The sequence below is a fragment of the Monomorium pharaonis genome, unplaced genomic scaffold, assembly GCF_013373865.1.
Source record: "Monomorium pharaonis isolate MP-MQ-018 unplaced genomic scaffold, ASM1337386v2 scaffold_232, whole genome shotgun sequence".
NCBI classification, from domain to species: domain Eukaryota; kingdom Metazoa; phylum Arthropoda; class Insecta; order Hymenoptera; family Formicidae; genus Monomorium; species Monomorium pharaonis.
The window spans coordinates 1-14,016 of record NW_023415508.1 but is presented as its reverse complement, the minus strand read 5'-3'; the positions used below and the strand labels follow the sequence as shown (position 1 = coordinate 14,016).

The 14,016-nt window shown below is 34.1% G+C and overlaps 2 protein-coding genes across 5 annotated transcripts; both read left to right on the top strand.

Annotated features, from left to right (window-relative positions):
* The first annotated feature begins 310 nt into the window (after window positions 1-310).
* Window positions 311-5,660, top strand: LOC118644204 (CCAAT/enhancer-binding protein gamma-like). 4 transcript variants are annotated; one of them, XM_036294431.1, is made up of 4 exons: window positions 311-634; window positions 3,535-3,633; window positions 3,713-3,869; window positions 4,024-4,807. In XM_036294431.1, exons 2-4 carry the CDS (start codon window positions 3,535-3,537, stop codon window positions 4,125-4,127), a joined length of 360 nt encoding a protein of 119 aa, XP_036150324.1. In that variant the 5' UTR covers window positions 311-634; the 3' UTR covers window positions 4,128-4,807. The 4 variants fall into 4 exon arrangements, with proteins under 4 accessions (XP_036150324.1, XP_036150323.1, XP_036150322.1 ...); XM_036294430.1 differs by lacking the exon at window positions 311-634 and adding an exon at window positions 641-1,418 and having other exon boundaries at window positions 4,028-5,660; XM_036294429.1 differs by lacking the exon at window positions 311-634 and adding an exon at window positions 641-1,418 and having other exon boundaries at window positions 4,024-5,660.
* Window positions 1,425-2,896, top strand: LOC118648144. Its single transcript, XM_036294433.1, has 2 exons — window positions 1,425-2,050; window positions 2,643-2,896. The coding sequence occupies exons 1-2, from the start codon at window positions 1,970-1,972 to the stop codon at window positions 2,868-2,870; spliced, it is 309 nt and encodes a 102-aa protein (XP_036150326.1). The 5' UTR covers window positions 1,425-1,969; the 3' UTR covers window positions 2,871-2,896.
* Window positions 5,661-14,016: the final 8,356 nt, after the last annotated feature.

Here is a 14,016-nt window from a genome sequence, read left to right as displayed (position 1 = left end):
TTGGTTACAATTACACTTAAGGTTAAATTAGAATATAAAGTTAAGTAGCTAAACAATTATACTAAATTAATTATTTAAGACTTGAATTAGAATTAGAAGTAGAATTAGATTTGGAATGGAATTAGAACTTGAACTAGAAAAGTGAACCGCTCGCGAGAACTGATTACTTCTGACTGCGCGCCTTATTCTAAGACATGGCGTGGGGACGCCGCTTAAGATATTCCCACTCCCATACGCGGGGTCGCGTTACATTGGCCTATCCGAGGGTGGCGTCTGGTGTCATTGTGCGCGTCATGCCTGGCGCTATTAAGTGATTTTACTTGTTAATGGGAGGAAAAAAAAATGTCCATAAATTTGGACAAATGGTTAGGACGTGACACAAGGGAGTTTAGTGTGGTTTTTAACGGAATTTACGAAGTGTTTTTTAGTGAGATAACGACAATCCGAGTTGGCCACACTGTCGTGATCCATAGTGCGCATTGCGTCATCCCATGACCTGTCCGAACGGATCGCGTCGATCAACGTCGACGCGCCGACAATTATTGAAGGACACGTGAGACAGTTGCGTACCCGCTACCCGTACGTGGAGAAGTTTTACAAGCAAACGAGGTGATTTGGGAAACTCAGACGAGAGGTATGAGATCTGCCGAGTAGATAAAGCTACAACAAAAGAGAAAGAAAGAGGGAGCCCACGTGGATGACGAGCTCTCTCGTGTCGCGATAGCGAGTCACGCACATGTGTGTGTGTGTGTGTACATAATCGTACACATACGTCACAAATGTTTTCCGAACGACATCGAGACTTTAAAGCTTTGTTTGATTTATTTGCTCTCTTTTTCTTTTCCGTGCGCGCGAGATGTATACGTGTATTGAAGCGTGCGTGCTAACGAAATTCGATTGGGGTCACGCATCGCAGTCTTATTTAGAGACGCGGCCGCCGCCGCCTCGCAAATCATCTCTCGCTCCATATCTTCACTCTTCATGACGAAAGGAGAGGAGCGTCGTTCGCGTTTTGCGTATTGTATGTATGTATACGTGTTCACTGTCGAGGGATTTAAATTCGCCATTCGGTGCAATCGCCGAGGAACTTATTGCGTATGCTGAAAACATTGACCCTGAGAGAGAGCGCGCTAATTGCCGCGCGCTATCTCATTCCCTCTCGTTTTCCTCCTCCCCCGCCTCCCCCAACCCCGCACTCCATCTCACTCTATCTACGTCGCTCAACTACGTGCGTTCCATCGCGAAGTAAACAACAAACCGATATGACAGGCGACTTTACGCCCAGACGTATTATCACGCGCGCATTTCACGAGAGGAACGAAAGAGAGAAAACCGCACACGACGAAGACGAGATGCAACCGACGTACGGATTCCACGACGATGGTGTCACGTTCGCGGAGCTCGGTGGTGGAATCCCGGTGAGTTTGCGTCGTCCACCTGCGAGAAGGAGAATCGCGCGCGCGCAAGGACACCGGCTTGCCCGGAAGGCAGGACGAAGAACTCGCGAACGAGAGAAATTTGTAAGGCGGACGTTTGTCTCTCCATTACGCGCGGGAGTGCATCAGCTCGATGTTTTTCGTTTCTACGTATGCACGGTGCGCGGTATACATACGTATAGCAGCGCGGCCGATGATGTCAGATTTATATAAGGGTTTAATGTTATCAATTCGCGGAAACGGCACTGGGCGCGATTGTAACGCTAACAATGCGAGCGAAATCATTGCGCAGCGGATCCTCTCTCGTATTTTTTAGGAGTATACCGAGTTTCGTCGATCGAGCATCCTCGTTATGCGCAAATGCAACTCAACGCGATCGATCGGTCGATCAATGAAAGACTCTATCTGTCAAGAATGCCGATCCTTTTCTATTTGCGAATAAATCAAATTTAAAATATTTTAGACGTATAATGTACAATTACACACGTTAAATGTAAAACGCGTAAAATGGTGGTGATGCGTATCAGCGATTGATGCCAATTGCGTCTGATCGAACGTCATGTTTATCTGTTTATATTTTATGGATGAATTCGCAATTGAAAACTGGCGTGACGGTACAAAGTACCATTAGTTTAAATAAATTTTGTCACCGCAGTTGACTCTGAAAATTTGTTTTTTTTTCGTTATAACAATTTTTATTATTAAAATTCTAACAGTTTAAATTAATGTTATTTTGTGGGATTTTTTTCATTAAAATAGTGTTAGTTTAGTTATTTTAACACTTTGCAAATTATAAAGTTGAAAAATGTACAAAAAAATTGTAAGAGTGTAAAATTTTAAAAATAAAGAGAGTAGCGTTGAGAATGCTGAACCTATTTTGTTTTACCGATTATTTTGATTATTTTCAATTCACTAATCTTTTAATTGTATTTACATAATTACAAATCCTTTTCCACAATTAAAGTACAAACAACAGTAACATAATGCACACGTAAGAATTTTATACAAAAAACGAAAAAATTTTTTAATTTGTAATTTTTTTTGTTTTTTTGTATGAAATTCTTACGTGCGCATTATGTTACCGTCTGTACTTTAATTGTGGGAAAGGATTTTTAATTTTGTAAATGCAATTAAAAGATTAGTGAATTAAAAAAAATCAAATCGATTAGTAAAACAGGACAACTTTAGAATTCTCTTAATGTTAAGAAAAATAGCGTTCCAAGATTAACGAGACGTCATGTCGAGTGCGATTCGCTGGAAATTCGAGATCTCGTGTCGCGTCACAATGAAATCTCGCGGTTTTTCGAATCGAGGTCTCCATGCACGCTGACACGAAGATGTCAGGGCCGGTTTCTTAATGGTGGCGACTTCAAGGACTTATTGGGTAAATACGGAGCACAAACTGGCGTTTACGCGACGCTGGCACAAAGTTAACGTAATGATCGGCGGCCTGTGGCAGACAAGCAGTTGAAACGCCAATATCGATATTTGTCACACATTCACTTCTAGGGATCGCGATTAGCGCGATGCGATTGAGCAATCCGGATCCGCTATGTAAGTTTAAGTCACCAGGAAAAAAAAGAGAAATACAAGCCCAAAAGAAAAACGTACAATACGTTTCTAAAAGAATTAAACACGTCTAAGAGTTACATTTTTAGAAAACAAAAAATTTCTCGTCTTAAACCATTCATTGTGTGTGAATAATTTTTCTTTGGATATACAATAGGCACAAGTTGTAGGTTTAGATTAATATTTTATGAGGACGTATCCAGACACAAAACGTTTGGATTAGTTTGGTTTTTTGCTGAAACTTTTATATTTATTACCATTTTATATTTATGCTTCCCATTTTCTCTTTAATTCTTGGAACAAAATTGTTAACATTACTAATATAGAATTATTTGACGTCACAATTAAGATTCTTTTTAAAGAACTTGTTCATAATTTTGACAGGAAATATTTCCATTATTTAAAAAAAAACGTAAAAAATTATCCATTACGTTGGATATCCTGTCAATTTCAATTGGTAAAACTTATCCATTTTTCAAACAATTAAAAATTTATGAAACTAACGGTTTGTCTTTGCACATTAATTTAGATGGCGCCAAAAAATAAAGAAAACAGTAGACGAAAGAAGCAAATACAGGAAGACGAGGATGATGAAGATTATCGAAAGCGACGGGATCGGAATAACCAGGTAATTTATCAGTTTTGCATGTAAATTGCGCATGATATTTGCATATGCGTACTATCATCAATGTTCTCGCGTTGCGCAGGCTGTGAAACGATCCAGAGTGAAGAGCAAATTACGCACGCAGCAAACCTTGGAACGAGTAAATCAACTAAAAACGGAAAACGAATTGTTAGAGGAAAAGATTAAGATGCTTACCAAGGAACTTGGATTTCTCAAGGATCTCTTTATTGCACATGCAGGTATTGTTAGGATTATTATCAAATTGTTCAGTACGCTAATTTTATGTTTGTAAATTATTATTCTTAAATTTTTGATCTTTGATGTATAATAATAGCATTTATTCTTTATTTATAAACTTTATTTGGATTCTTAAGAAATATCTAATTTTATTAGGTAGCAGTCAAAACATCTCCCTCCAAAATGTCGACCTAAACGCTATCCTAGCGGATGAAAAACCTACGGAAGATACGCTAAAGGCGAGCACCACTAAGCTGTAGACCAATACAAGCGCCACGTGAAGAAATCAACGTGGTATTAATTAAATCTGAACCGCGAGACAGTGTTCTGGCTCGCTCGATCAAACCGGCACGCGGACATCTTGGAAAGATGTTCACTTTAAATTGATTTCGAAAAAGATTCTAGATGTAAAGAGCGCGTTTTTCGAAGGCTCGCGTTTGAAGTTATCGGTATCGTCGGTGAATTATCAACAACTAAATTGACAACTTATCGAAAACTAATGGAGGCCAGAGTACGATCCATGGTATGGCCATGGAAAACTCGCGATAAATTCGAGTACAAAAGTATTCCCTCTAATCGTAAATCGATGGAGTCAAGAATGAATAATCCTTGATCAAAATGGATCAAAACAAGCAATGATAAAAGGATAAGAGGATAGAAATAAATACCATCAATATGTACACGTTGCATATATGAGAGCATTCACGTTGCGATCTTTTACAATAATTGCGCCTTTAATAAGGTATGCTATTATGTAAAAATAATAAGAAACAATTTTATTTTAAACATCCGTGTAAATAGAGAAAAGTTGTTATTAAGATTTAATGATTATAACAATAAACATAATTTAATAATATACATGTACGATAAGTATATTGGAAACTGATATATATATATATATTAATCTGTGACTATTATTAAAAATGTTTTTACTTTTGTAGAAGAGCACTTTTGAAATTATGAAATTTTTAATGATTGTAAATGAGCACGTTTACACCGTACGTTTAGTCCGCGACTTATACACTATATTCGATCCAAACACGATAGGTCACAACGATGTAAACACTCGCGAACTTGTTTGGGTCAGGTTACTTTTTTTACGATCCCTGACCCATTTTAGGCCACACAACGTAACGCATGTAAACGGTGGTGCACTATAAAGCGGGTAAGTGTACCAGCAAATGCTAATAGATGGGTCTGCTTTATAGCATACACATATAAACTACTTACCTACATTAGTCCAAACCGTGGTCCAAACTTATGTATAGGTCTACACGATGTAAACAATTTGTTACTAGCCTACCTTAGAGTATCGATCATGTAATTTTTCCTCTAGGGCGGAAACGTGAAAAGTGAAAAATTTTAAGTTACTGTTTCTTTCTATTCAACACAATAGAAAGATAGTTACATGAAACTTTTCACGTTTCTGCCTTAAGGAAAAAATTACATGATTTCTACCTAAGTCGCCGTATAGGTCAGGTCGTGCGGTGTAAACTAGGCCAATAATTATTTAAGATATTTAAATGATTATTATTAAATGACTAGACATGACAGTTATTGATGTTTTTTTTTTAAGTTGACATTCAGGATTTAAATGCATCTGAAAATGCCTATTTACGGAAGTAAAAACATCTGCGTGCGCAATTAAGGAGATGCTAAAGTGTCCGTTAAATTTGATTGGGGTCAATAATGTAGAGTCATTCGTGCATATCATTAACAAGATTTCGTATGTATTTCTTTTATAGATTCGGAAATCCTTTTCCGCAATTAAAGTACACGTATTAATATCATCATATGAATTGGATTTTATACCGTAAATAAACAAAATGTTTTTCACACTGTTCTTTTTCTAACCTTTATCTGTATTTGCAGTTATAAAAAGTTTATGAAACTAATCTTTTTTTCTAGACTTTTAATCTTAGTTTGAATTACATGATATTGTTCGTATATGTTATTCCTAGAGGAATACGGTTTTATTTTGTACATATATTATTTAGTAAAATAATCTTTTCCCAAAAAAGAATAAAAAATTTATTTTCTCTACAAAAATGATATGAAGAGACTGCGCCAACTTTGCTTTAATACAAGATTACTTACTTACAATCTAATTTACATACTAAAATAATAATTACTTAAAATTACAATTTTTTTACAATCGAAATCGTAATGGCATTATATACGTTTAACGTTATACACGCACGCATGAGACAGCAAGAGAAAGATAGAGACATATTTGAACGTATGCACGCATAAGACTTAGAGCCATCGCACAAGCTTTTTCGTAACACGTTACGTTACGTTAAGTGCTCCATAAACCTAAGTTCGTACTTAAAATTAAACTTACATCAACGCACAAAGAAACTTTTAAGGGCCACCGCACAAACTCTTCCATAACGCGTTACGTTACGTTAAGTACTCCATACGAACTTAAGTTGTACTTAAAATTTAACTTAAATCAACGCACAAAGAAATCCTTAACGTAAGAACTTAAGAACTTACGTTAAAAGTTTCTTTGTGCGTTGATGTAAGTTTAATTTTAAGTACGAACTTAGATTTATGGAGCACTTAACGTAACGTAACGTGTTACGAAAAAGCTTGTGCGGTGGCCCTAACGTAAGTTCTTAAGTTCTTACGTTAAGGATTTCTTTGTGCGTTGATTTAAGTTAAATTTTAAGTACAACTTAGGTTCATATGGAGTACTTAACTTAACGTAACGCGTTATGGAAGAGTTTGTGCGGTGGCCCTTAAGCTGGTCACACACACTTTCCGTAGAACGTAACAGTAAGGTTTCGACATGTTGAATTGGGCGACCGTAACAGTAAGCGACTAAATCAAGTACGTGATTGGTCAAAACCTTACTGTTACGTTCTACGGAAAGTGTGTGTGACCCGCTTTAGTGTGCTTTCCAGCAAGACACAGTGTAACACAGTGTCCATTAGTGTGAGAAAGAACATATCAGTGTTCTGAGATCAGTTCACCGAGATATTAAAAATCACTTTCTTATAAACAAAGTTATATACTAGACACATACGCGCGCACGCGCGCGCACACACACACACACACACACACACACACACACATATACATTCAGATACACGCATAAGAGAATAAGAAAGAGAGCTGGCAAATTATTCGGTTTAGCGACGCCAAGTTTTTGTAATAAAATATTTGTAGTATTTATACAAATAATTATTTGTAAAAGTAGATATTCTAGTTCGTATGAACATCCATTTTCATAGTTGGCGCATTCTCTTCATATCATTACTTTTGTAGAGGAAATAAATTTTTTGTTCTTTTTGGGAAAAAATTATTTTACTAAAATTTTATACATTTATAGTGTCAAATTAAAATTTTGTACAAGAATAGATTTTTAAGGGCATTTCTTGCGCGCGTATACTTAGCGTTTTTTTATACCTTTTTTTAAAAAGATAATTTTGTTGTGATTTTACTCATTTTGTAATTTGTGACAGGTATCTCCTTTCTTTTTATAATATATATGAAGATTTATAAGACAATTTTGAAGTCCATATCGCATAAAATCAAAGATTGATACTGAGATTAAATAAAAATGACAAGTTATATTGGTTTTGTTTTCTTTTCTGATTATATTTTAATTCATTTTTATAATGTGCCTATTACATCGTGGAGGAAAAAACGACTGTGCCGTAATTTGAAGATTAGTATAACACTATATGTTGTATACAATCAAATAAGTATATTACACAAAATTTTCATTTTTCTAATAGAAAAAAGTATTCTGAGATAAGTTAATACTTTGTGTTATAGTTTTAGTTTTGGTGTTATTTTTAGTTATTATATTAATTCCGTTGAAAGATGAGATAAAAATCCAGATGGTTATCTACATATATGTGGATTCCCATAGATTTTAGATGGTTTTGTATGGATTCCATATGGTTATCCGTATAGAATACATACAAACCATCCCAAATCTATGGGAATCCACATATATGTGGATAACTATCTGAATTCCATCTCATCTTTTCAACGGGGAAAAGAACGAGAAGAAGAAACACTTTATTTAAACCTAACCTAAAATAGAAAAAGAAAAATGAGTAGACAAATAAGAAAAGAGAGAATTATAAGTAGTTAAAAAATAATAATCAGAAAAAATTAAAAAAGTGACATAAAAATAAGTTATTTACACATAAATTAAAAGAGAGAGAGAGACAGAGAAAATTAGAAATAGTTAAGAAATAATAAGAAGAAAAAGGAAGAAAAATAACATAAAATAAGTTATCTGCACATGTAAATAAGTTATAATTGATAGAAAAAGTTATTGCTAAATTGAGAGAGAGAGAGAGAGAGAGAGAGAGAGAGAGAGAGAGAGAGAGAGAGAGAGACGGAGAAAGGAGAATAACATTATGTAGTTATATGTCTATACATATACGTGCATATGATGGATAAGACACAGAAATATACCGATAAGGCTTTTAGTCAAATTTAGAAAAATTTAGAGAAATTAAAAAGTAATTATTTAAATATTTTGTTGTTCCCGAAACAATTTAATACAATTCTCTTCATACATTCACAAAAATTACATTAAAAAAATTTTTTTTTGTAGTTAAATTGTAATTGTACTGTTATAATTATGTTTATTGCTCTTTTACAGTTATTGACAATGAATCTATTTTGTCCGTATTTCACTTAATGCTCTTGGAACATGCATTCATGTGCCGGCTTGTAATGGGAAACAAAAGCGTGGCTCTTGTGGAAATTGTGAATGTAGTTTATGGCCTTTAAATAACCTAAGCCTTTAAATAACCTAAGCCTTTAAATAACCTAAGCCTTTAAATAACACGCAAAATATGTTTGTTGTTTATTAACAATATGTTTATTAACAATAACTGTAAAAGAACAATCAATATAATTATAAATGTACCATTACAATTTAATTACAATCTTAACTGTAAAGTAGCAATAAATATAATGCCATATTAAATTAATGCAAAGAGAATAAAAAGTAAAATATGGAATGACGTGTTGTACTATATATATTTGAAAAGTCGACTCGTACACTGAGAGAAAAAAATAGTTGCATTTACCATAATTTAACTATAATTTATAGTTATTTTTGGCCGTAACAATATTTTTATAGTTAAATTAACAGTATAAATTATAGTTAACACTATATTAGTGTTACAATCAGGGTTGGCATCTACTGTTCAGAGTGGAAAAAACCCCCCCGATTTTTTCCAATTTTGTCCGCCCCGGAAGAAATATATGTGCTAGACAAAATGGACAAAATTGGAGAAATTTAAATAAAATAACAAACTCAGAAAAATAAACTTTATTAAATAAAAACTTTGGTTTTTGACAAAATACTATAAATATCTTTTTAAAATTTGATTGTTAATCACCTAACAAAACAAAACTTAAACATATAAGACATAGATAATATCTGCCTTTAATTAATATCAATATTTGTTTCTATTCTCTACATTGTCTACAGTAGTACCAAAATAGTACTAAATATAATAAAATTAATCTCAGTTCTATCAACACTGATGTCGATTAACATTTCATCGATTTTTATCGATTTCTATTTTATTTTGTCTATTTTATCCATTTATTTCATTTCGTCTATTTTCTTTCAGTGTCCCGGACAAAATAAAAAAAAGTGGACAAAATGCCAACCCTGGTTACAATAACTATAGCATTCGTTCATACAACCATATGTATGGTTAAACGTGCCATAATTGTGATTTATGTGTGGTAGAATATACTATATAATATGATAATTTATCAGTGGACAAAATAAAACAGAAATCGATATGATAACGACCATAATTAAAGAAGAACGAATCATATACTATAGTAATACGTTTTACTTATACACAGAGAGAAAAGTTTTTTTGGATTTAATACATTTTCTTAAAAAGGATTCGTTACCGAAGCTAAAATTTAGCCATGACAGCTAAGATGTGTCTTTAAGACGTAAAAAAAATACATAGGCCCCGAAAGCTCACTACGATAGCGTAGGTTGATCCGTTTTCAGTCATCGTGGGTGGTCTGCTTATGTAGCCTTTGGAGTGTAAATTACATTACGAGAAAAGTGCCGCGTGCGTCGTCGCCTAGCGGCGATCCGCGAATTACATACTTTTTAAATTTATGTAATATAGTAAAATTTATAATTAAAAATGTAGTAAAATAAAATTTTAATGTAGTTATGGAAATACTTATTTATTAAATGATCTTGTTTACTTATTTTTTAGTTATTTTTAAAAACTAAATAGTAAATAATTAAATAGTAATTTGAGAATAAACAGTGAATGGTTAAGCGAATGTTAGCAATTTAGCTACATTTACCATAATTGAGATTGCATTCATTATACAAAAATGGTTAATTCGATTGACTATTTCTATTTGATATTCTACTATATTATTATTTTAAATTATTATAATTTATAGTAAAATTTTTATCCTGTTTGGCACAACTATACATACATGGTTATTTACACTAACATTATAGCAATAATAACTATAAAAATGATATTTGCAACTATTTTACTATGCAATTATAATTGCAAATATTAGACACTTTTCTCTCAGTGTAGTTATTTTGAAGTTTTTCGTCTTATGTATGTCTCAATTTACAAAAAAAATGAGTTAGAGAATTAAAAATATTAATAAAAATTTTGAATGTGATCTTTGTAAATGTATGAAAAGAATTTTATTAATTAGAATAAATTTTTGGAAACAAAGTACTTAAATACTTACTTTTTAGTTTTTGATTTGACTAAAAGCCTTATCTGTATATTTCTGTGCCTTATCTATATGTATATCCAGCTCATATAGAATGCATGACAGTTACTAAATAGACTAAGGGTCATTCTACAATAGTCGCAAGTCGCCACTGACAATCAATGATTATCGAGCTCCATACGTAAAGCTCAATGTTCATTGGCGGTCGCAAAAGGCAACTGGCGACTTGCGACTATTGTAGAATGGACTTAAAGGTCGATTGTTCCAACTTCTTAGTAAATTTACCTATCCAGATAAATATATGTTTGTCTTTATTTATTTAAGAAAAGAAATAAAGATAGACACATGCTTACCTGGTAGGTAAATTTACCAAGAAGTTGGAACAACCGATCCTAAGACGTAGAGATGATCCTTGGCATCCATATAAACATGTCTCCGATATTATAGGTTGTGACCACGTCATCGGCAGACCAGCTGGGTGACACTATAATCTAAATACTTTGTTGTTTCAGACAAGATTTCACGCTTTTTATCTTTTTCAATAATCTAAAAAAGATAGTTGTACAATATCTTAATTTAAAAGTCACACAGTTGCAATATAGTATATATTTTTAAAATAAATAAAGTATATTTCTTTTAAATAAAATTACATTTGTAACACTTGTAACTATTCTGTCACCTGACTTGCCATAAGATAATGGCATACTTGAAAAACTATAAAGTACACCTTCAGTTAATCTTTTTGATATGAATTGCACTGGCAATTCTCTATATGATGGTTCGCTGAATTTAAAAAGGGATAAACCTCGGTGAACTTATCAGTAGCAGCATACACTGGCTTAGAAGAAAGATAATTTTGATGTAACAACCAACAATTTTTCATAATAAAATTTCTTACTGTTTTTTCTGAAAATTCAAATAATATGATAATAATAATACCCAGCAAACACCAAGTTACATGTAACGTACCTGGGGCTCGATTCTTGAATTCATTCGCAAGAAAACGTATGCGCAAATACCCGCTCTAACAGAAAAGTTGCAAGTTTATTGTTAAAAGCCATACGATAGCCAATAAATTTCAACTTTTCTGTAAGAACAGAATTTGCAAATACGTTTCTCTTGCAAATGAATTCAAGAATCGAGCCCCTGTTAGTTGTAATTTCCTACTCAACAATGTAATTGTAATATAACACGTGTGTTATATTGCAATTATATTATGAGTGGGAAATTACAACTAACAAGCACGTTACATGTAACTTTGTGTTTGCTGGGTAATATGATTATCTCATCAAATAGTTCTTTCTAAAATCATTTACTAAGATTTCCTCGGAACAAGTTAGATGTCTTGTAACACAAATAATTTCTAATACAAAAAATAAACTGTTTATCTTATCCTATCATTTGGGGGGGGGGGAATTACGTTATTTAATACCTTCAAGGTCCACATATTCTGTCGAACACTCTGTAAATTCCGAGCTTGTGGTTAGTTACATCTCTCTCCTTACCGTCCATTCTTTCCGCAAAACTTTAAATCGCGATATCTTCGCTCGTAAGTCACGTAGCGAAAAATAAAACACTTTTGTTATATAAATCGGATGCAAGCTATCCATTAACTTATTTAGAAATCAATTAATTTAGCCGTTATTAAGAATCTAATAACTACGGAATCTCGCAAATGGCGTCTCGCGTAATAGAGGCACGGCAGTGCCTCGCTCGCGTACACTTGGCGCGGAGGCACTACCGTGCCTCTTGATTGTAGATTTTGTATACTAAGCAAATATTTTCATCAAGTAACAGCTCTATGTACCAAAAATAAAATTTATTTTGTTTATGATATTAACTCAGCCGTATTCTTCTAAATTTTGATGCGTACTTTAATTCTGTAAAAGAGTTTTGCAATTCTATAAAGCCAATTAACAAATTTACTTCGAAAAGTCAGTAAACCAGACGACTTTAAGATCCCCTTATATGCGAGCAATTGTAAGAAATTTCTTCAAATAAAATCATTTTCTTTTTCTTCTAATTGTCAATAGCTGTTACCGTGCTAATTAAAGTAATGCGAGAGAATTTGGTGAAAAAAATTAATTGAATTTGCCAGTAATGATGAGATTCTAACGTTGCGCTACATTGGAGCGATTTAAATCAAAGTGCGGAATACTATTTGTAAAAATGCTATAAGGATTAGTAAAGATAAGTAACTTTTTGTCTAGAATGGAAATATGAAAGTGAAATTTTTTACCGCAATGAAGAAAATTTTTATTTAAAAAAGTTCTAATTCTTGGTTCAAAGATATTGTTTCTTTTCCGTCCGATATTCGCCCCCGCCCTCATCTCGTGAAAATGATTCAACGAGAAACGGGAAATGTATTTTTCTTAAAACTATAAAAAATAAGGTGCGCAAAGGGCAACCTGAAGTTTCGCTGCACGCGCCTAAATCGTCCGTGGCACGGTGGTCGTCGCGCTGGTGGCCTAGCAGACATGTTGACTGCAAGAAACATCTTGTTTCGAACGTTTCGATCGCAAATTTTCGCGAGAATACGAAAGTAGAAGAGGACGAGCGCGAACTCTGTGAGGAAAACACGGGTGGCGAGAGAAAAATCAGAGTGAGGTACACGAAACCTTTTTCACGAGAGGGTAAAGTGCACGTGTAAGGGCAAGGGAGGGAAGGTACGCGAAGGTGAAAGTTTCGCCGAGTATTGCTACTGTTTGCCGTGATTGTCGACGATGAGGAATTCGCAGCGACGGTCGACGAGGAGGAAAAGTGGAGGAAGCGGGGTTGACCGGAAAGCGAACCGTTGAAAAAACAAGGCCTGAGGGAGGCGGGTCCTCGGAAAATGTTTGCAAATTCTCGTCTCGCGTAAAGCATGGTCTACAATACATAGAGTAAGCGTAGAGTAAAGAATAAGTGTAAGAGTAACGATTTGCCATATAATTTTTTACGATTTTATGAAACTAATAGCATTGTTTGCATTATTCACAGCACTATTCCTGCGCTCTAATTGGCTGAGCGTAAACATAAAAAATGGAGTAGGAGTAGGAAATAAAATTAATTTATTTTACTTACACCCTTATGCTTACTATTTACCTTATGCTACTCCACACTTACTCCATGTATTGTATACCATGCTTAAGAGATTTCCTTCTTGAGAAAAGGAGCGAAGAGGAAAAGCAGGAGAAAAAGTGTCGACAGAGTGAATGAGGTGACTGAAGGACCCGATGTGATGTTCTTGATCGAGATTGTCGTTCCCTCGACCAGATTTGATCCGAGAGTAAGTCTTATCTATTTTAACGTCGGTGGAGCAAAAATTTTCGAGAACGGATGAGGTACTGCTGCGTGGTTTTACGCGCGTCACGTTTCTCTCTCACAATCGATCGGTATTCGCGCCTCTGTTCGCATGTCCCGTCCCTCTTGCTCTCTCTCTCTCTC

What these genes read in the sequence shown, in the direction of transcription:
- LOC118648144 (XM_036294433.1), top strand. Translation starts at nt 1,970, where the DNA reads ATGCCAATTGCGTCTGATCGAACGTCATGTTTATCTGTTTATATTTTA. An exon ending in AATTGAAAACTGGCGTGACG is followed by an intron (nt 2,051 to 2,642) that starts GTACAAAGTACC and finishes CTTAATGTTAAG; the next exon opens with AAAAATAGCGTTCCAAGATT.
- LOC118644204 (XM_036294429.1), top strand. Translation starts at nt 1,098, where the DNA reads ATGCTGAAAACATTGACCCTGAGAGAGAGCGCGCTAATTGCCGCGCGC. An exon ending in AGCTCGGTGGTGGAATCCCG is followed by an intron (nt 1,419 to 3,534) that starts GTGAGTTTGCGT and finishes ACATTAATTTAG; the next exon opens with ATGGCGCCAAAAAATAAAGA. An exon ending in GACGGGATCGGAATAACCAG is followed by an intron (nt 3,634 to 3,712) that starts GTAATTTATCAG and finishes CGCGTTGCGCAG; the next exon opens with GCTGTGAAACGATCCAGAGT.